At 39.1% G+C, this 23,835-nt stretch overlaps 1 protein-coding gene across 4 annotated transcripts in view; it reads right to left on the minus strand.

The window, feature by feature from the left end:
• PLPPR5 (phospholipid phosphatase related 5) overlaps positions 1-20,567 on the minus strand; it is a 112,268-nt gene extending 91,701 nt beyond the window's left edge. For 2 of the 4 annotated variants that reach the window (XM_019747040.2, XM_019747039.2), the window contains exon 1: positions 19,201-20,567. In XM_019747040.2, the coding sequence (XP_019602599.1) occupies positions 19,201-19,437 (237 nt within the window). In that variant the 5' untranslated portion in view covers positions 19,438-20,567. The remainder of the gene's footprint in view (positions 1-19,200) is intronic. The other 2 variants (XM_019747043.2, XM_019747041.2) reach the window with 2 other exon arrangements.
• Positions 20,568-23,835: the final 3,268 nt, after the last annotated feature.

A 23,835-nucleotide genomic window follows, 5' to 3' on the forward strand; every position in this document is an offset into this window, starting at 1 on the left:
TATATTGGGACATAAAATCAGCCTCAGCAAATTTAACAAGATTGAAATCATACCAAGCATATTCTCTGATCACAAGGCTTTGAAATTGGATATCAACTGCAAAAAGAAAGCAGGAAAAAACACAAATACATGGAGATTAAACAACATACTTTTAAAGAAAAACTGGGTCAAAGAAGAAATTAGAGGAGAGATCAAAAGATACATAGAAACAAATGACAATGAAACTACATCCTACCAAAATTTTTGGGATGCGGCAAAAGCAGTTTTAAGAGGGAAATTTATATCATTAGAGGCCTATTTCAAGAAACAAGAAAACTCCCAAATAAATAACCTCACAGTAAACCTTAAAGAACTAGAAAAAGAAGAACAAATGAAACCCAAGGTCAGCAGAAGAAAGGAAATAACAAAAATCAGAGCAGAACTAAATGAAATAGAGAACAAAATGACAATAGAAAAAAATTAATATGACAAAGAGCTGGTTCTTTGAAAAGATTAACAAAATTGACAAACCCTTGGCTAGACTCACTAAGATAAAAAGAGAGAAGACACTAATTAACAAAATCAGAAATGAAAAAGGGGAAGTTATCACGGACACCACAGAAATACAAAGGATCATCCAAGAATACTATGAAGGACTATATGCCACCAAATTCAATAACCTAGAAGAAATGGACAAGTTCTTAGAAACATATAGCCTTCCAAGGCTGAACCATGAAGAACTGGAAAATCTAAACAGACCGATCACCAGTAATGAAATTGAATCAGTCATCCAAAACCTTCCCAAAAGCAAAAGTCCGGGACCAGATGGCTTCACTAGTGAATTCTACCAAACCTTCAAAGAGGATCTAATACCAATCCTGCTCAAACTCTTCCAAAAAATTGAAGAAGAGACAGTACTTCCTAACTCATTTTATGAGGCCAACATTACCCTGATACCAAAACCTGGTAAGGACAACACAAAAAAAGAAAACTACAGACCAATATCTCTGATGAATACAGATGCAAAAATCCTAAACAAAATTCTAGCAAATCGAATACAACAATGCATTAAAAAGATTATTCATCACAACCAAGTGGGGTTCATCCCCAGGGCACAAGGATGGTTCAACATCTGCAAATCCATCAATGTGATACATCACATAAACAAAATAAAGGACAAAAATCATATGATTATATCAATTGATGCAGAAAAAGCATTTGACAAGATACAACATCCATTTATGATTAAAACACTGAATAAAATAGGTATAGAAGGAAAATACCTTAACATAATAAAGGCCATCTATGACAAACCCTCTGCTAATCTCATAATTAATGGTGAAAAACTGAAGCCCTTTGCTCTACGTTCAGGAATGTGACAGGGCTGTCCCCTATCACCTCTGCTTTTCAACATAGTGTTGGAAGTCCTTGCCAGAGCAATCAGGCAAGAGAAAGAAATAAAAGGCATCCAAATTGGGAATGAAGAAGTTAAATTGTCACTCTTTGCAGATGACATGATGCTATATATAGAAAACCCTAAAGACTCCACCAAAAAGCTATTAGAAACAATCAACGAATACAGTAAAGTTGCTGGCTACAAAATCAACCTACAAAAGTCCATTGCATTCCTATATACTAACAATGAAATCTCAGAAAAAGAAATACAAAAAACAATTCCTTTTGCAATTGCAGCAAAAAGAATAAAATACCTAGGAATAAACTTAACCAAGGATGTGAAAGACCTATATGCTGAAAACTATAAGACATTTTTGAAAGAAATTGAAGAAGGCACAAAGAAATGGAAAGACATTCCATGCTCATGGATTGGAAGAATCAACATAGTTAAAATGGCCATATTACCCAAAGCAATATACAGATTTAATGCAATCCCCATCAAAATCCCAATGGCATTTTTTAAAGAAATAGAACAAAAAATCATCAGATTTGTTTGGAACCACAAAAGACCCACAATAGCCAAAGCAATCTTAAGAAAAAAGAACAATACTGGAGGTGTCACACTCCCTGACTTTAGCTTGTACTACAGGGCTACAATAATCAAAACAGCATGGTATTGGTAGAAAAATAGACACATAGACCAATGGAATAGAATTGAGAACCCAGAAATAAAACCACATAAATATGGACAGATAATTTTTGACAAAGAAGCAAAAAACATACAATGGGGAAAAGAAATCCTCTTCAATAAATGGTGTTGGGAGAATTGGAAAGCCACAATGAAAAGAATGAAACTGGACTGCTATCTGTCACCATATACCAAAATTAATTCAAAATGGATCAAAGACTTAAGCATAAGACCTGCAACAATAAACTGCATAGAAGAAAACATAGGTACTAAACTTATGGACCTTGGGTTCAAAGAGCGTTTTATGAATTTTACTCCAAAGGGAAGTAAAAGCTAAAATAAACGAATGAGACTATATGAAACTTAAAAGCTTCTGCACAGCAAAAGAAACCATCGACAAAATAAAGGGACAACCAACTGAATGGGAGAAGATTTTTGCAAACAGTGCCTCCGATAAGGGGCTAATATCCAAAATATACAAGGAACTCATGCAACTGAACAACAGAAAAACAAACAACCCAACTAAAAAATGGGCAGACGACCTGAAGAGACATTTCTCCAAAAAGGACATACAAATGGCAAATAGACATATGAAAAAATGCTCAACATCACTAATCATCAGAGAAATGCAAGTAAAAACCACAATGAGATATCACCTCACCCGAGTCAGAATGGCTATCATCAACAAGACAAATAGTAACAAGTGTTGGAGAGGCTGTGGAGAAAAAGGAACCCTCATACACTGTTGGTGGGAATGCAGATTGGTGCAGCCGTCATGGAAGGCAGTGTGGAGGTTCCTCAAAAAATTACGAATAGAATTACCATATGACCCAGCAATCCCTCTCCTGGGTATCTACCCAAAAAATCTGAAAACATTTATACATAAAGACACGTGTGCTCCAATGTTCATTGCAGCTTTGTTTATGGTGGCCAAGACATGGAAACAACCAAAATGTCCTTCGATAGATGAATGGATAAAGAAGTTGTGGTATATATACACAATGGAATACTATTCGGCGGTAAGAAAAGATGATATAGGAACATTTGTGACAACATGGATGGATCTTGAGAGTGTAATGCTGAGCGAAATAAGTCAGACAGAAAAAGCAGAGAACCATATGATTTCACTGATATGTGGTATATAAACCAAAAACAACAAAAGAACAAGACAAACAAATGAGAAACAGAAACTCATAGACACAGACAATAGTTTAGTGGTTACCAGAGGGTAAGGGGGTGGGGGGTGGGAGATGAGGGTAAGGGGGATCAAATATATGGTGATGGAAGGAGAACTGACTCTGGGTGGTGAACACACAATGGGATTTATAGATGATGTAATACAGAATTGTACACCTGAAATCTATGTAATTTTACCAACAGTTGTCACCCCAATAAATAAATTAAAAAAAGATAAAATGTTCCAGCAAACAACTGGGTATGCATTTGTGGATGGAATAAATAAATACACATGAAACTCTAGAGTGGTGGGTGGGTATTTTAGGGAGATATAGGAAAAAAGAAAAGAGGCTTGGCTTGGTTGATTCATAAATTGAATAGCTGCCATCTGAGTAAATGGTGTTAGCTATGGCAAACATAGGATCTGGCTGGGACGCTTGTGTACCTGACAGCACAGCCATGCCTTGGTGGCAGTGTTTCATCATCCCTCTACACACTCATATACAGACAATCTGTGTGGCTCAGAATTCATGCCTTTGCCAATATTTTAATATATTAAAAGAATCTTTATTCATATCACATATTCAGTCACAGGACAGCATCCTCTTTTATGGTGCCGTGAAATCCACAACCCCTCATATTCCCCTTTTTATCCTGTCTACTTATCTGGGATCATACATCAATTGAGAATAATTTGGGGAAAGCAGAATTGACAAAAGGAGATAAGAAGAGATAAATACAAATAAATCTCAGGTAATGCTATGGGAAGGAACTAACACCCAATTTTTCTTTCATCTCTATTCTATTTAATGTTCTTATTGGTTTAGCTGTTTTCTCCTAATTCAAAACACCCATTACACATAAATTCTTCTGGTTGTTTATTTCAACTCAATACGGTCTTGATTCACTAGTTCAGTATGTTTATATCATTTGACCTACTTCACCGGACCTTCTAAGTGCAAAATTTCCAATTGGCATCTCAGCGATTTGATGTTCATTTGGAACATCATCCATCAAAGATGTTTCTAAACCTCCTTCTCTGCATCAAAGATGCTTCATGGTTGCATTTGGACGTGTTTCAATTACAGTGGTACCTCGGTTTTCAAACGTAATCCATTCTGGAAGACTGCTCGAGTTCTGAAACGTTTGAAAACCGAGGCACAGTTTCCCCATAGAAAGTAATGCAAAACGGATTAATCCATTCCAGACCTTTAAAATCAACCCCTAAAACTGCAAATTTAGCATGAATTTTACTATCTAATGATACCATAGATCTATAAAATCTATGGTGTTCGTAAACCGAAATGGAGACATTCGAAAAGCGAGGCACCACTGTACACATAAATTATTGTTCTCCCCACTTGTTCTTTTTTCTCCTCGTACAAACTCCCTAATACAATCAAATGGACTAAGTGGAAGAAATATGCTCCTTCTTTTCAAAACTTCCCCTGGGCTCTCTGAACACATGCCTTGCATGTCACTCACTGGAGGATGGTGGAAAAAGAATGGGAATTGGACCCAGGAAGACCTTCTGTTTCAAGTTACTTAACTTTATACAAGTGACCTTACATTTTTTGAGGCTCAGTTTCTTCTTTTGCAAAAGGGTGATGATGATACAAAAATGATAGAACAGTTGTGAAAATTAAATTAGCCCTCCCTGCCTCTGGAAAGCGCTGGCTTCTATACAACGAGCACCTTCTATAAGAAAATAGAATCAAGGAGGGCAAGTAACTGGACCTATAGAACACTAATTAGTAGTAGGTTCAGGATCCCGACAAATTATGTCTGATTCTAAATCTACCTCAATAAATATTAGTTCTCTCTCCCTTCCTACCAAATTGAAATACACCCACTCCTCGTGGAAGCCTCCTGTCATTGAGTAGATAAAATGCCATGTTGTCAGAGAAGCCTTCTCTATAGCCTGAGTTCACGCTGATTATTTTCTTCACTGGGCTACCACAGCATTTCACTCATTAATATAGCCACCTGCCCGGTCTCAGGCGTCCCAGGTATTCTTCTAGTACTGGGATGAGTTTCAAAATGTGAAGGTTATTTCTGCGTGACTGGATCCCTGACTGGACCGCAAACTTCCTGAGGTCAGCAGAGCTCTTCTCACTGCCCTTTTCTTCACTCACTGCAAAGAACTTCAACAGACGTTTAAAACACCAGGGACAGGATCTAATCGAATGAACCTCTGCCACTGTTTGGGTTGCAAGACTGAGCAAATCTAATTTTTCTGAGTCTGGGTTTCATCATTTTTAAATTATTACAATACCCACGCCATCAGAGTGCTGTGACCCATTCTGTGAATAACAGAGTTTTACATGTAAGGGGTCATGTTGTTGTTTTGTTGGTGTCTGATGTCACATTATTTAACCCATGAATGCCAGAGTGAATGAATGTTCGGCAGATCACCTCTGCACTAGCAGCTGTAAGGTCAGAAATTTCATTCCACATCAAGGCCTTCTTAATTCTATTACCTCACATCTGTTGTTTAGACTCTGCTCATAATCAATTTCTGAGTCACTGATGGCTGCCTAACGGGAAGGCTTCCTGGTCTCGCTGCTGGTGATGCAGTGTGGGCTGCCGAGCCTCATGCCCCAGACTGTGCACCTGGGGAGCCTCATGTCACCACCTGTGCTGTCCTCTGGCCTTGCTGATTCTGACCAGACTGCCCCGTTTTGCCCTACTTCTCAGCATCCTCGTCCCAGGCTGTCATCTCTTCAATGACCCTGGCTCAGCACCGGTCTCTGATGGCCAAAAGCCTGCCTGCTACAATCCAAGCTGCCATCCGTGCCTTGGCCTTCTTGGACCTAAATGTACCACCAGCTCCCCCAGTCTTTGCAATCACACCCTCGTCAGGTGCCAGCACTGCTCTAGATCTTTTTGCTTTGGGGAAAACAAAAACCTAAATTCTGTGGTCTGACTCTCCCACCTCTTTTTTCCTATGCCCAGCTTTTCCAGACGTGGCCAACTTACACATCGCCAAAGTGTTGACTGCTTTAGCTCTTTATGGTTTGTTCTTGCCATGCCATTAACCTGACTGCTTTTACAAGCTTTCTTTGCAACCTATAATGTGTTTCCTCTTTCAAATTCCTTTAAGTTCTCCCTTCCACATGAATGAAGCCAAGACACTAGCACATTCACAACACAACATTTATGTAAATCCAATTAATCCAATCAAAGCTGGTATGTGTAAAAGCCTGTCTTGTGTGCTCTTTAAAGTCATTTCGCATGAATGCAAATTATAATTAGATGACTAAATTTAGAAGTATAGACCATCTTGCAAGAAAGCCAAGCATATTCAATCCTTAATACCATAAACTGGAAAATCTGAGTTTCACCTACCAAGAATAGTACTGTCCTATTTCACATACATTTCAATCCACACTTGCTGAAAGAACTGTAATATCATGTCCCCAGATTTCTAAAGCAACATATAGATGCACCTATTTCCCTTTAATTTCCAATTTATAATGAGGAGATTTAAGACATTTATTACACAGGTGAGCACACCTGTTAAACAATTTAGCAAATGCAGCTTAAGATGAAGCTTAAGATGGAAGCAAAACATAGCAACAGTAACAAAAATATCCTTGCCAATTTAAATTAGCTGTGCTTACCAACATGAACTTTCATAATTGTACAAATATTGATCTTTTAGCATTATTCACGTAGCAAATAACGATTTAAAATCATATAGTGTGTGTGTCATTGGAGTTAACTTCTTAGTAATTATCTAATTAAAAGTTGATTTGATAGTGATCTGTTTATTTTAAAAATGTAAGTACTCTGGAACACATTTAGCAGCAGAGACCAATGTGATGAATATTGCCCCAGATTCCTTAAAACGTTGAACAACATTCTAATGTTTTTCCTTTAATTTACTAAAGTAAAGTCAGTCACAGAAGTAGAATTACTTTTGTAACATAAGGAGACTTAGATGTTGAATGGGGCATCATTTTGCAGATAGTGAGGTTAAGAGGTTAGAACGTGTATCACAGGTTTACCTCTTCAAGCTGGGTGGGGTGGGAATTTTGACTTCATCTCTGAGTATTACTGTAATGTATTTCCCACTAAACAGCTTTGTGTTCTGAACCTAATCCCTTCTGTGTTATACACCTTCCCATTCCAGGCATTCTTGGAGTTCCTTCAACCTATGATTTCTCCAGCCTAAAGGGCTGCACATTCTTTGCTTGGAACCCCTCACTTCCCTGACTAGCTAACATCATCTCCTCTTAGAAATCCTCTCTTTCATCATTCCTTCTTCTGTCTTCCTCACCCCACACCCATTGCCATTTATGTGTCTCTATCAGGATAGTATATTTGAGTTCAGTGAGGATAGGAATCCTTTCTCCCATCTTTAAATATGCAGAACCCGTTACACACACAAAGCCTCTTCCAGGGAGGATTCAGTAAACGTATTTTAATGAATACAAGAAGGAATGAATTACTGAATACCAGATCATTGTGCTTTAATGTAATTGCTAGTAGGCTATTTCATTTGCACCCATTTGATAAGTGAGGTGCTAATTTGCACTTGTTTGATATTTCACCCTAATTGGGAAATCCTGCATTTCAAGGCAAAGTATCCATAAACAATAAAATCCTGATTTCATTTTCTCAGTTCCTCCCGAAGTTAATTGAAGTTGTAAGTGATTTGCCTGCCCATGCAGCACTGAATCTTTCTTTACTCATTAATGTCATTCTCTAAAGTACCACTAATTTTTATCACTCTCTGAGGAAAGAACTCTTTTCAAAAATAGTTCCTTGTATTGAGTCAAATGTTTCAACTCTTAGTCTATGATTACTAATGAAAATGTACAGAGTATGATTCAGAGAACCTGAGTGACAATAAAATCATGACTCATCTCATTTAGAAACATTGCCAACTCTCTGAATCCTACATCGAAGAAAGTTTCCTAATATACTATATATACAAATTTCAGATGTAAAATGTACTGGTGGTTTGATTTGCAAAATAGGAAAGAAGATGAAGTGCTCTTTAAATCAACCAATTTGTGGTTTTGGAAGAACTGGGGGAAAAAAGTATTGAAATATAGAAAATGTCACACTTGGTGAAGAAACAGCATATGCTACAAAAATGCTTAAGTAGTGACAATTTAACATTTTAAAAATATGTGCTAAGGACAATTAAAGACATGGAGAAATGAATTAGTTGCTACAAAGGGAAAATATGATTTTTTAAAAATTTTAAACAAAATGATAGGTGTTTGAAATAGTCTCCATTTGAAGTAAATAAAATTTATTTTGAACTACATTTTACATAACTTTGATTAAATACAAAATTAAATGGGTGTATGTGAGGAAACTCTTTGAAATCAGGGATAACTAAGAAATAAAGCAAAATATTAAAGACTTGGGTCTTGAAAAAATTTGTACTTTATAACCTAAGTATCTATGAATGAGTAGTTCGTCTAAATATATTTTATCATGAAAACTAAATATATGAAAATATTTTTAGTTTTCATTATCATGAAAATGCTAAATATACTTTAACATTTACTTAAATGCCTAGTCAATTGAAACAGTCTTAAAGAAAAGAGTACCCCAAATCATGCTAATTTCTGCTTCTTTAATTCTGTTACCTTAAAATACACAAATAGTTACCTATATCTACTATTGGAAAGACATTATATTAGACACTATGTGATGAGGAAAGATATATGAGGCCTATTTGCTGGTCTATAGTATTTATAATCTTCTGAAGGCCAAAATATTTGTATGTAATCAACTATAATGAATAACCATTGTATGTGCTAATACAATCAGAAGCATTTTAATAATAGCCTGATTCCAAGATGGCAAATCCAATTAGAAGAGGTTACTTAGAGCTTTGTCTTAAAGACTGAAAGCCCATATTAATCTCAATTAAAAAGAACATACCACAATCTCTTAGTAATGTCTGTCGTAGTCATGGGAGGGGGACAGTGTATATCATTGTGCAGTGTTTTTGCCTATCTAAAAATAGTTTAATCTACTTCCTTTACAGATGAGACAACTAACCACAAGGTGGCTTTATACCAACCCCAAGGCTAGTGCATTAAAGTAGAAACAGTATAAAAAATTCCTGCTCTGCTTGCCAGGAGTAAAAATACACCTGGAATACATCATTCAGTGCTGGTGCCACACCTTAACACGTTGCCTACGGATCACGAGAATCTTCATGAGGGATTTAAACCCCGCCGTACGCAACATGTTAAAAACATAGGACATCGCAAATGAAGTCAGATGTGTGTGGCCAACATGGTGACCTGAACTCACATCCCCGCCATGAAAGATGGAGACTCTAAGTCTCAAGAAAGGAAGAGTCGAGAACTGAAAAACAACTTCTTGTGCTGGGAAACTATCCAGGTTGTTCCATGTGGCTTCAAAGGGTGAGACAGGCCAGTGAGCGGAAGATTCAGAGACAGACTTTACTTCATTGTAAGGTAGAGGTCTCCTAACAGTGAGGCTTGTCTTATATGCAGAAAGGGCTGCCTGGGGAGCCGTGAGTTACAGCAAGGAGGAAAGCTCAGGTCCCCTGCTTATCAGGCCAATGAGTCACTGTTCCTTTTTTTTATTTATTTTAATTTCAGATCATCATGAAACCTGCATGTACAAAATTTATTACCGATCATTTGCATTCACTGTTGCCATAAAATAGTACACATTATTGCAGCTTCTTTTATTCTGTCTTGCTTTCGCTCCAGCTCCCCATCCCGCATCTGCAACTACCCTCCTTTTTTACGGAGAGTATATAAGGGGGAAAGACTATTATTCAAAAAAGAAGTTTAAAGAAAATACAGATCACTGTTGACTGCAAGCTTCAAGGCAAGAGTTAGGAAAGAGGTGGGATTGGAAGGACCTAAATTAAAGGATGGGAAGCATTAGGTTGGTGCACAAGTAATTGCGGGTTTTGCAATTATTTTTAACCTTTTAAGCTGCAACTACTTTTGCGCCAACCTAATATTTCAATAGATGGAAAAGAAGAGCAGGGGGAATAACAGAAACCAGAGCATAGAAGAGAACTGCTTTCCTAAGTCTCTACTGTTTCCCAGTAAATGGCACCACAGGACTGGACCAAGGGTTTTTGCTGTCATTTTGACAATATTCTTAAGTCCCTTCAAAAAAGAAAAAAAGACTTCAAAATATAATAAAATATAAATGTAGAAATGTTTATGCTTTTCTCTTAAATATATTAATACCGCTGAATATTCTTTCATGCCTCTAACTACTTGCCAAACCTCAAAGATATGACTATGCCTTGCATGAAGCAGATATGTTATATGTGAGTTATATGTAGTGTTATAATTATGTTAAAATCACACTATACGAATTTCCAATCTGTGCATCAAAAATGGGTAGGATTTTGTTATAATCACTTATAGTGAGTGTCACATGTAGTTTTACTTTTTATCCGAAAAGATCTGAAGCTAGGAATGTAAAAGAAGGCATAACAGAGCCAAATTATTTGGGAATTCAATGCTCTTGTTCTTTATCTGCTACTACCGTACCTGTTCACTATCACAAATGAAGTGTAAAATCTTTTCAGTCAACAGTATAAAGTCACAAGAAAAGAACTCATAATCACATACTCCACCTCTCTCTCCCAACTAATACTGCTATGCAGTGAGATGCATTGCAGGTGGTCTTAACACATTCAGGAGGCGGTGAAAAATCCAGTACAGGGACAAGGACTGTCCCGTGTTAAAGGCACCTTGGAGCCATTCTGCCTAGGTATGCCAGTTCCTTGCAGTGGGCTCTGAGCTAGATGTTAACGCTTCCTATGCTTCAGTGTCCTCATCTGCAGATTGAGATAACAATAGTGCCAATCTTCAATGTTGTTTTGAGAATTAAGTTAGTAATACCTGTAAAGCACTTAACAGCAGTAAGTGCCCTTATATACTGCTAACTCTTTGTGTAACTTCTCATTAGTAGCATGGCCTTGGGCAAGTCACATAATCTCTCTGCTCATTCATCTGAAAATTAAGTGGTAAACTAAAGGATCTCTAAGGCTTCTTTCATGACTAAAAAGTTCCAATTACAAAGCATGTTCTCTCTCATATTGGATTCACAAGTCTTTTCCGAAAATGGAGTGGCAGAAATAGCCTGATAGTGTGGCTTGAATAAAGTGTCTACTGGATTCCTGTATCTGTATTCTAGACTTCATCCAGGAAAAACGAAAAGGGGACCCCCCCCCCAAGTAATCATGTGATGAGAAGCAAGAGGGAAGAGGAACAAAGCTTTCTTTGTGAAAGACCAAAAGGGTTGTCACATAGTTTTGACTGAGTCTCTTCATTCATTTTACTGAGCAAACCCAATGTGGCAAAGACACATATGAAGGAAGAGGTCATTGCCACCTACTCAAAGATATTGTTTTGCTTTTTAATTGGAAATGTCAGGAATTCATTTTAAATTACAAGATGGGGCCCCAGGTGTGCTATCTCTATCCAAGAATGCTCAATTTTGGTGTCTGTGAGAACATAGCATTCTGCTTTGATGAGATCTCTGGAATTATAAACTGTTTCTCAGTGTGAAAAGTGCTTCTGTGCACCCCAGTGTGAGAAAAAGCTAAATCTGAAATCTCAAAAAAAAAAAAAAAAAAAAAAAAAAAAACTCAATAGAAAAGTACAGTTTCTCCTGGCACTACTGAAAGCATCCTTTAAAAAACGGGGATCATTTGAATTAAAAACACAATACACAATTTACTCAGCATAGAGGTTCTGGTTATATCAACCCAAATCCTGCCTCCCTTAGAAAGGAAATGGCACAAGTTATTTTGGAATACATAGATATGTCAGGACTACATTTGTATTTAACTGCCCTATGCTTTCATAAGCTTTTTATTTCCTGATACTGCTTTGAAAAATGGGGGGAGGGGAAGATTGACTTTAATCCTGGTTTTGGGATTTGGAGAAAGTCAAGTAACCTCTTTTATCCTTATAGTCCAGGTCTGCTACACCTGAGAGGTGTTCAACAAATACTTCCTCAAGGAAAGAAGGAATGAGGAAGGGGGGAGGGAGGAAGTCCTGGGTAGTCCCTAGCATTTAATCAAAATTGTCCCACTCCAAAGAGGCTGCGACAAGTCTTTGCTATCTCTATGTTAATTAACAACTGATTTAATTAGCATTGTGTATCTAAAAAATGATTTTTTATTGATGAAAGTAGTGACTTTTAATTAGCATGATGAATGCTAAAAATGGACTCTTTATTGGTGAAGTTAAAGATTTTCAAGCTCTGTGGATAGACTAAATTAGTTTGGAGATACTTCCCACCCTTGAATGAACAAGGGTAAGACTTCAGTGAGGCCTGTAACCTATATACCCCAATGGCTTGTTCTTGAGGGACCTAGAGTCCAGCCATTGGTTTAGGAGCGTTTCTGCTTGAAGCATGTCAGCCTGAGGACACAGAATCCCTCGGGGCTTTGCTGAACTTTTCATATAGGGTTTCAAACACTCAAACTACTGAATTTACAGAATAGGGTACATGGACTATTTTGCCAGTTTTAATGAATGGTTATTAACTACATGCTCAGCAGATCTGAGTCATTACAACCTCATCATCACAAACTTCAAATGGTATCTAGAAAATAACTGAAGAACTGGGTATGACAAAATTGGCTTGAGTTAGACTACAACACCCTGACTCTGAGGTGCTCAAGTCTAGTGAGCATCACAAAGTATGGAAACATGAATAAAAATAAATACAACATAAAGTTATTTTAAAGCAATAATTTGTGAAAGAAGTGAAGGAATCACAGAAGCTAATTCAGTTACTTCATTGGAGGATGGGGGCAAGAGATCTGCTCAGAAGAGTTGAAGCGAGGTCTGGAAGGATATAGCAGAATGTCCCAGAAAGTTGGCGGTTTTTGGAGGGAGGAATGGAAAGAGCATTACAGAGCTTAGAAGCAAGAGAGATAAGAATGTATTCATACAAAAAATTACAAAAGTATTATACACAAAAATATATATATACACACTACACACACACACACACACACACACACACACACACACGCACGCGTTTTCACTCATACATGTTCTCTCAGACAGAAAGGTCCACAAAAAGAATGTCTAGAGTTTTAAATGCACCTGGTCTGGAGAAAAATCTCTATGATTCTGTTTTTAGAAAAAAAGAAAGGTAATTTTACTGACAGTGATTCTCAAACTGTCATAATATAACTTAAAAAGTAACCAGCCTGCTGAGTGAAAACTGGCATTCTCAGAAATAGTTTAAATAGTACTGAATATAGAACTTCATTTCACATATTTTAAAATATCTTGCATCAGAATGATATTCATTATGATTTTCCAAAATCTGTCAGAAGAATCTTCCAAACTCCAGGCTGAGATCATAATGCTCACATCAGAACTGGCCTTCTCGACCTGTATGGATGGGAATGTTCAGCTGTGAAAACCGAGTCCAAGTTTTATTGGTTACTCCACTGGTCTTAGGAACCAATGAAGTTTTGTTTTTGAGCACAAATTTTAAATTTCCCTTTTTGTGTCTGGTTGTAATTGAGGCTATACATCAACGTACATGTAAATACCATAAAGAGCACATTGACATATAATCAATATGCGTAACTCTCCCCTGTCTTCTAAGAGTGCCACCACTTAATGCTATGAATCAAATCTGCCTGTGGCCACCAGAGCGTTAGACTTGAAGTTAATAGGTTGAGATCCTAGATCTGTCATTTACCAACTGGAGCGAATTGCTTAAGCTCCCTAGATGTGTTAGCACATATACTATCTGAGAGGGTGAATGTGAACAGAAATGATTAGTATACCTGATGTCCTTTTGCTGTGCACAATCAATAAATATTATCAGCATCTATGCTAGAAGAACTTATTGAGTACTTAACACGTGCTTATGTTTAATTCTTACAAGGTATCATGCTGAGTATCATTCTCTCAATCTTACAGGCAAAAAAACTGAGGCTTGGAGATATAATTTCATGAATATTGTCTTAACTCTCGAAGAGCAGTGAATAGGTCTACTCATTATCTGCGTCCAAGCAACAGCAAATTACACAAATGAATGGGATGATTCTTGACAATACTCAGAGCTTATTGAAATATTTTGAAAAACAGAATTGGGTATGGAGTAATACTCTGTAATAATTAGTTAGGAGATCATTTCATATTGGCTTTTCGAGTTATTTATTTTTATTATTCTCTCTACAGGAAACTCAGAAAAGTATACAATCTTATTTGTTTTTCCAGACCACAGAGTTAGACTGGCAAAGCCATGCTACAAGCAGACATAACCATCTCCAACGATGAGGTGTTTACATAACTCATTAGGTTTTCCTCATATGTATGAAGTTATTTACTGTCTCCAAAGTGCATGGTCATCCATTTGATTCTCAAAACAGCTCAGAAATATAGGAAGAATAAGTCAATATTTTTTTTCAGATAAGGTAACTGGATCAGAGAAGCTACAGGGATAATGAGTAATGGGGGATGGAGGAGGAGGAGGAGACAGAGAAAGGAAAAAGGAGAAAAGGACGGGGAAGAGAAGAGGCAGAGGGAGAGGTGGAGAGAGAGGGAAAAGGAGAGGGAGGAAAAGCTAGTTGGATTTTAGAGCCCAGGCCTTTGCTCTCCCCTTCAGCATCAGGTTCTCCTTATCAGTTTGCAAAGGGGGTGGGATAAACTGAAAAAGAGAGACAAAAAGGAACCCTGGGACAGAGGGAAGGAGGAACAGAAAAAAAGAGGGAGGATATGAATGAATAAACATGAATGAGAATATCTAAGTAAAGAAAGCTCCTAAGAGTGACGAGGGGGAGTTTAAATACATTCATAAACCCTCAGAAAGTAGTTCTTAACTTTTTGGGGAACTTGGACATTTCTGACAGTCTGATGAAGCCCTGGAGGCTCTTATTAGAAAGATGATGCATACATACATATGTATATACAGCATTACAGTATGTTCACTGTTCCCCCAAATCAAGGGCTAAGTCCCATTTTAAGAAACACACCTGAGAACTAAAATCCCCTCTCTCTCTGTGCACCGCAGTTTGCAGATCTAGAACCAGAGGGTGGATCCCCATAAATGCAGGTGCCTGAAGCACCATATTGTGTGTGCTACAGAGGTAAGAAACATGCCTTCAGAACAGAAATACCTCTGAGTCCCTTCTGCTGCCACCCACTTTTCCACAACATTTCAAGCTTAACAGGAAAAACACAACTTCCTACACCACACACTGAAGCCATTATCACACTGGAACACAAAGCTTCCATCAAACCAGAAACAATGAAATTGAGGATAAAAGTTTTGAGAAAATGTTGACTCTTCTAATATTGAATCACTGTGACAAAATCTTAAAAGATTCATTAATGTGTTAGGATAATGGTATATAACAAAAGGACTAAATGCACAGGCTTTGTTACTGTGGGACTCCAAATTGGTTATCTAATCTTTCTTACATCCAAGTCTCCTTCATAAGTTTATTGTGAAATTAATTATATTAATGGATTTATAAAAGTTAATACAAGTCTGACATATAATCTCACTAAATATCATATGTCTCATTTACAAAGTGGGCTTAATGAAATGATAGTACTTATGTTTAAAGAAAGTACTACCATGGTGAGCAGTAAATGAACACATTAAATGTACCTAACAGTGTCGGGTGCATAGGAAATATTAGCTAGTGTTAGCCTACTTGAAGAAATGGAAGAGTCCTCAAAGATAGGAGTCATTGACTTGATTCCAAGAACAGAGTTCTGATTTTTACTGTTCCTGCTATTCAGACTCCCCAATTTTTGCAAGTACATTTGGGCATATAACACTTTTATAATGATGATTTATATTATGACCTTTGGTGTGTTTACTTAATTCCCCAAATTAAGCTGTAAACTCCTTAAGATCAGTGAACATGATTTACTTCTGAAGTTTCCTTTATAAGCTTATATGGTGCTTGCCACACAGGAATTCAGTAAACATTTACTAAATTATTTTATTAATAATGCTAATGATATAGTGATATTTTATGGAGCATCAACTATTGACCAAGGATGACATTTATATATTATATCTAATTGAATATTCAAAATCCTGTGACAGGAAACTGAGGCTTAACAAGCTTAAATAAGCTGTTCAAGGTTACCCAGCAAGTAGAGTTCCCAACTGTTAATATAACAGCAGGATGTACTTTGGATCTGAATCCAAATTTGTTAAACTCCAAGCCTGGGCCCCAAGTCAATACTATATGAAAGTGGTAACATGGAAAAATATATTGCTTTTAATTTTCAGATAAATAAATTTAGCAAGTATAAAAGAAAACCAAAGTTTGTGGTAGTGAGGAGAATTACTTTTCAAAATTAATCTAAATCATTAGAAATGAGTTTCAAAGGTTAAAAATATAAATATTATGAAGAACCTTTATCACTACAGTCCATAAAATATAAGAGATGGAGAAAGAGACTGAAGTATGTATTGAGCAGAATGATTTATGAATCAACCGAATTTGCATATTGTAACAAAAAAGACAAAGGCTTGGGAGTTTCACAGAGTAGGGTTAAAATTCTGGGTAGAACCTTGGGCAAGTTATTTCATCTTTCTAAGTCTCAGTTTTCCCAAATGGTAGGTGACAATAATAAAATTGCTTTCAGAAATAATACAAATATTAGATGTGTATAAGGTACATAACTCAACAAGTGATGGCTGTGCTAAGCCAGTGTTCTCAACAGGAATGGAAAAGCAGAGCTGCCATTAGTGTTCCCAACTTCTCATGTCGGGCGTGCACTATCCAAAGAGCAGAAGGGGAAACAAAGGCCAGAGCATAGCTGCCCTTTGAAACCTACCATTTGCTTCTCTGCAGACTGATGCTCTTGTGCCTGAAGCACTAAAAGTCAACATGTGTAAATCAAGTTGGATCCTCTCTTGATGCCCGCCCATCAGTCATCTCTGGCTCCCTTCAGAGAACAAGTTCTTTGGAAATACTGAGAAGCATGGCACCTGGCACAGTCTCATGGCCATACAAACACCACGTCCACCACTTTTGTTTTCAGTGTTTCTAGTTTACTATCTGATCTTCAGTGTCCTCCAATGTTAAGTAGAGAGAGTATGTCCTGGAAGGGCTGCTCTGAGAAATAGAACTGGCTATGATGATTCGGCGCCCAGCACAGAGTAGGCACTCTGTAATGACTAATTCCCTTTCCCCTCCTCTGTTCCCCCTAAGTGGAGAATAATCAAAATCTTCAGGCCAGTATGTTAATGTTTCTAACTGGCACCTGCCACTGTAGATGGATGGTTAAGATCTGAAAAGTGCTGTCTTATTTAAATAAAACACAGCATAGTAATTACCAAGGGACAAGTTACAGACATTATTGATTATGGTTGTAATCAAACCAGTGTCCTGAAAATGACAAGCTTTTTTATTTAAGAAAGAAAGAAAGAAAGAAAGAAAGAAAGAAAGAAAGAAAGAAAGAAAGAAAGAAAGAAAGAAAGAAAGAAAGAAAGAAAAGAGAGGGAAAAAACACCCTGAGCTATTTAGTTTCCAGAGAACATGTACCTGGAAGCTCAACATCTGCAGAAAGCAAAAAGGGCCTCAACAAAAGTCCATTTTTTCCCCTTCCAGCTTTTCAAATGGAGGTGAGAGAAACAAATAAACATGAAGCTGGATTTTGGGTTTCTGACACATTTTAGGGAATTACAATTAAAATAAAACAAAACAGTTTCTGGTACAAGGTTCAACATTCTCAAACTCATATGCTGGAGGTGACTTGGAAGCCACAGTACCCACGATAAACAAAGTTACGTTGAAGTTAGCAAGAAGTTCCTTGCTTTGTACCTAGATTTCCATTATGTGTGTTAGGCACTTTTCAGTATTTTGTAAATTATTAAATCATTTCCTCTAAAATCAAAGAAAACACGAATATCCAAACCTAATACATACGACAAATGTTCTTAACATTCAGCCTCTGAAACTAACACTTCCCTGTTCATTTTTTAATTTCCTATTTGTTATCTGTCATCTGTTGAAGGAGGGAGGAAAGGAGGGAGGGAGTGAGGAAGGTAGAGAGGGAGGCAGTACCACAGAGGAAGGGAACCTCCAATAATTTGACAATACTACAGGAACCATAATGTTTTCTGAAGAAATACCACCAATTCTCCTACCAATAACTTTGCACCATATTCACGTATGTAAATTATTATATGACTATTATCCTAATAATTGCATATGTGTGTGTGTGTGTGTGTGTGTGTGTGTGTGTGTGTGTGTGTGTCTCACACACACACTGTCTCTATATCCAAAAGGCATTCGCAGGGAGGCTCTAAGAGAAAAGGACTCAAGCTGCCCTGGGAGAGGAGCAACCTTTAAATAAACCTCAGAATTTAAGCACAGCTCCTGCTTTTCAGCAAGCACTACTGCTGGAGCCTCTTATTTTAGGAGTTCTCATATTCTTTTTTAGAGATTTGATCCCTGGTCAGTTTAGCCCCATTGGCACTTTCATCTGAAGAGGAAGGAACAGGAATGGGCACCCCGTGGTAAAACAGGAATAGGCACCCCGAGCAGGAGCCCCTTCCTCACCCCAGCAATTGATCCCCTCTCCCTCTCGCCGACACCGCTGCTGCTAGCTAATCTTTCCGTTGCAATCCAAGAGCAAGGCCACAGAGGAGACATAGTCAAAATTCATACCAATGGCTCAACTCCTCCCCAGCACCCACGACCACCCCCCCACCATTACCTCCTATAGCCCCCTTCCCACCCATTCCCCGCTCCATCACCCAACACGGCCGCCACCGCAGGAGGTGCGGGGGTGGCCGGGGAGGAGATGGGGGCTTTCTTCGCACCCACCCTGACGCGCCCTGGAAGAATGTCCTCTGGTGAAAGGGTTGTCCGCAACTTGCAGGAACTTAGAAGGCAAAGGCGGCCGCGTTGGGGCCTCAACCCCGAAGGCGAAGGGCGAAAACAGGGAGTGAGAGGCGCGGGCGAGCACCCCAGGGCTTACCACGAGCACGGGGACCCCGGCAGCCAGCGAGTAGAGGAGCACGGGGGGCACGGCGCTGCTGTCCTCCGGGCCCGGGTAGGGCTTGCGGTAGGCGCTGTCGTGGCAGAAGAAGCCCTGCACGTTCACGGTGAACGTGTCCGTGTATTCGAAGTAGTACGCCAGCATCACCGTCCCTGCCATGATCACCATCTGGAAATAGAGCATGCTGCTGGTGAGCGCCGCGGGCAGCGGGGGCATGCACGCCTCCCGGGTCCGCCGAGGCAGCCGCCGGGGGCGCGGCGGCGGGGGCGGCGGGAGGCGGGATGGAGCCGCTGGAGGAAGAGGCGGAGGCAGGTCCGGGTTTCCAGCACCGACAGGCGGCGGCGGAGACGGCTACCCCTGGACGAGCCCCCGTTCCCCTCCCCGCCCCCTGCCCTCCGCAAGCGCCGCCCGCCCGGGCGCGGGGTCGCGCGGGAGGGCGGGGAGTCCCAGGGGACCGGCAGTGGCCTCAGCGCCCAGGCGAAAGAGCATTCGCGATGCTGCAGCGCGGGGTCCAGCCCCCAGGTCCGCCCGGAGGAGGCGGCGTCGGCGGACGGGGCGGCAGCAGCCGGCACAGTGGCACATGTACCCCTCAGAGGGCGGACGCAGTGGAGCTGGAGAAGCTCCTCGTGGGGTAAAAACCAAAAAGGAGGGTGGAGAGGGGAGGCAGCAGAGAAGGAGCTTCTAGAACTCCCTTCTGAGGCAACAGCTGGGAGGTTTAAGAAACCCGCACACCGCCTGGGAAAATGGTGCGTGGACGCGTCTTCGGCTCGCAAACGCCACCAAAGCGCGAAGTGGCAGCGGCCGCGCGGCGAGTTTCAGCCGGCGCTCTCTTGGATTCCTTAACCCCGCGCAGGACACACGCCAAGCGGTGGTTTCCAGGTGCAGTTAGAAAAATAATCTCAGAAGATTTTTAGGTTCGGGGTTCTTTGCCTCCCTTCCAGCTTCCTAGGGCTTTGTATGTAAAAACCCAGAAATCATAGCTGGCTAGCTCGCGAGGCATCGTCTCTTGCACAACGTTCCCTTCTTCGCTCCTGTATTTTCCTCTTGCTCATCTTCTGTCTCCCATTATTAGCTGCTTGTGATATGAGACACTGCAGCTCCCGAGGAACCAGAGGAGGCAGCCACCAGGGGAAAAAGAGACTATTTGCCTCATTTCGCTATTCCACGATTCCCAGGGAACAGCCCGGATTCTTCAGGGGTCAAGTGAAAGGAGAGGGAGAGGACGCGGGCGCACACCGCATGCATACAAACCGCACCCCTGCGTACACGCATGTGCGTGGGCATGAACTAGCTATGGAACTGCAGATATGTACAGATCCCGCTTCGTGATGCCATGTGGGTCCCTGCCGTGCGTGACAAGTTTAAGCAGAAGACTTGGGGGGGGGGGGGGCAGGGGCTTCCCAGAGCCTGATTCTGCTCACAACCTCCACCCAAGAGAGCGGGTAAAGACGTGTGCATACCAGGCAAGAGGATGAAAATATCCCGAGTCCTGCCCTTCTTAAAATGTAGAATTGCCTTACAGGTTTCTGGAATATTCATTCATTTTAACGTTTTGTAGCTTGATGATTTTTAGAAGTGGGCCTTGATCATCAGGAAAAAGCAACATTGTTAAGCCAAAAAAAAAAAAAAGGCCATTTACATTTGGCAAATGATTGGTAGTTTGGGAATGGGATACTAATGGCAGTGTGAATTTCTTCAATATATAATACCTTACCCTCCACATTATCATAAACATCATTTAATAATTAATTACTTGATGATTACAGGACAGATGACACCGAACAACATACATAATAAGTGATTTGGGGCAGTGGGAGTAAACTTCTTAAGTGAACAAGAGTGATTTACCACATTATGGTAATATTATATGCTATAACTACTGCAAAGATACATGGTTTAGTGCTCATTCAAAAATCATTCTAAGTCTGTAAGAGTGTTTAAACTACAGTTCTAAATAGGATTTGCCCAAACCTTTCTACTTAATAGAATTTTTAGGACAATGGTGCTCGTTTTTAAAGGTAGTTCTTAAGGATACCTTTGGATTAAGAAGAGTCTAATGTAGGTAATTTATTCAAGGTAATGAAAACATGCTTATTTTCGAAAACAAAATCATAGTAATGCATTGTTAATGGTGCTGAGTGCCTAGTACTGTGCATGTAACAAAGCAGGGTCCTGGTCTGTCCTGTTCATTGCTCTGTCCCCAGTGGGATCACTGTGGGGCACATGGTTGGTATTCAGTAAGGATCTATTGAATAAATTAATGAACTTACTCCTCTAAGAACAACAGGGAAGTGTTTTCACATATAAAATGCATGTCAACAGTTAGGGAACCACAATCTTTATGTCCCGAGATGAACATAGTCGCATACTTACATGGCACATTGACATTGAAGGTGAAAGGTCAATGCAAGAACAGCAACTCGGGTACTGCCTCAGTTCACATCCCAGCTCTGCCACTTACCAGCTCTGCAAGATGCTTGACCTTTCTGTTTTAGTTTCATCACCAGTAAAATTTGCTTACAAAACAAGGTTGCTATGAGGACTGGTCACACTCAATTATGTCTGGCACATATGAATATTTTCTCATGTTAAAATTTAACTTGTAGACATAAACATATCTAGTCTACCTTAACTCAGGTCATTCTAGCATCCATCATCAGTCACTTCCTTCTCGTTTTATTGCTTACAAAATGATTCTGGATGGATCCATATTTCTGTAGGTGTATACTTTTTTCTATAGATTTATGCACATTCTGTCTACTCTTTCAGATGCTATCCATCACAGGAATAAGATATTATTTTCCTTCAGAATTCTCAATATCCCCATCATTTGTCCATGTTGGATGGTTAAATAGTGAGTCATGATTAACTAATGATCCATTGCTGAAATGGAAACACTGAATCTTAGCTCACATTATAAAGATACATTGAATTAAACTTCCATGAATGTCTGAGCAGATTGGTTATTCATAAAAATGGAGGGAGGTGGATGAAAGAGCAAGAGCTATGAGCCCTTGGGTTAGTTATTTTACCTTTCTGAACCTGAGCTTCTTTGGGGACAAAATGAACTAATTTTTCTTATCGCTGGGCTTATTTTGACAATTAAATGAGAATATGTAAAGTACCTGGCATAAACAAGGTACTTAGTGTACCTTCTTCATTTTCTTATAAATCATTTAAGCTAATTCTTTTCCAAAATACAGATTTTCAACTTCAAAGATTCCTTTGGAATCCTGCCTCAATCTTTAATTTAACTTTCTGTTGCTAGATTATAAAGTCACTACTCATATTTAATCCTCTCAAATCCTGCCTAAATTCTTAATTTAATGTAAGTTTTTCAGTATATGATTGTTCTTCCAAATGCATTATAGCAGTCAGTCTTTCTTGACAAAACACTCTCCTAGTCTTCAAACTCTCTCCACCTCAGCTCCAACCAAGGTAGTAGATAATCTAGGTCAAAAATATGGCATTTGTAACTTTTATTTTCCCACTCCCAGTGATTCATATTATATTTATTTGTGCTTGACTTAACAACCACTCTATCCCACCCTGTTTCTCCACCCGTAAAACATGTACCATGATAAATAGTGAGACAAACCCTGGGGGGAATTATTTATTAATTACAATGTCAACCATCTCCCCCACCCCGATAGTCATGTGCTAGTAAGAACTAGTAAGGTGCTAGACCAGGACGGGAAGATCCTGGTTTATAACTTTTCTTCCACCGACAGAAGACAAGTGTACCAAAAGGGTGGAGGGGGCCTTGACGTGGGTAGATAGTACAAAGACTAACTGAATAGTCCTTGGAGAGCCAAGCATTGGATATTTGTGGATGGCTAGATAAGTGCATGCATTTTTCTTCTTTAACTTTGAAAACCTAAACAGCCTGCTAAAAAGGAACAGGAGATGTACCTGGTTCCTCAAGATTATTACCAATTGAGTTCTATACAACAAATCTATGAATATCAAAAGAGCCAGATTGAAATTTTCTGTTAAGGTCCAAGGATTTCGTTCTCATTAGTTTACAGATAGAACGCTTTTGGCAAATACTGTCTTTCCCCCAAACTAAGACCTAGCCGGACAATCAGCAATAATGCATCTTTTGGAGCAAAAATTAATATAAGACCCAGTCTTATTTTACTGTAATATAATACCCAGTCTTATATAAGACCGTGAATATAATATAATATAATATAATATAATATAATATAATATAATATATAATACTGGGTCTTATATTAAGTTTTGCTCCAAAAGGTGCATTAGAGGTGATTGTAGGGCTAGGTCTTGTTTTCAGGGAAACAGTATGTCTGAGAATTTCCGAGGACCAAAGAAGATACAGAATTGTAAGCATTGGTTTCTATGTGTTTCAGGTAACTCAGAGGTAAATCCAGGCATTTTCCTGAAATTTTCTCATTCCATATGCAAAAACAGAAAAATAATATTATTTTCAATGCATAACTGAGGTGAGGATGAAAGATTCAGAAGGCTTTACATAAGATAAAGTAAGGAAGCCTCTCCAAAAGAACAGAATCCTGTTTTTAAAAACAACAATTTGTATTCATAATCCTAAACCTGAGCTAGAGATGTCTAAGGAGATTCACGAATGTGAAA

The sequence above is a fragment of the Rhinolophus sinicus genome, linkage group LG14 (genome assembly GCF_036562045.2).
Source record: "Rhinolophus sinicus isolate RSC01 linkage group LG14, ASM3656204v1, whole genome shotgun sequence".
In the NCBI taxonomy this organism is placed as follows: domain Eukaryota; kingdom Metazoa; phylum Chordata; class Mammalia; order Chiroptera; family Rhinolophidae; genus Rhinolophus; species Rhinolophus sinicus.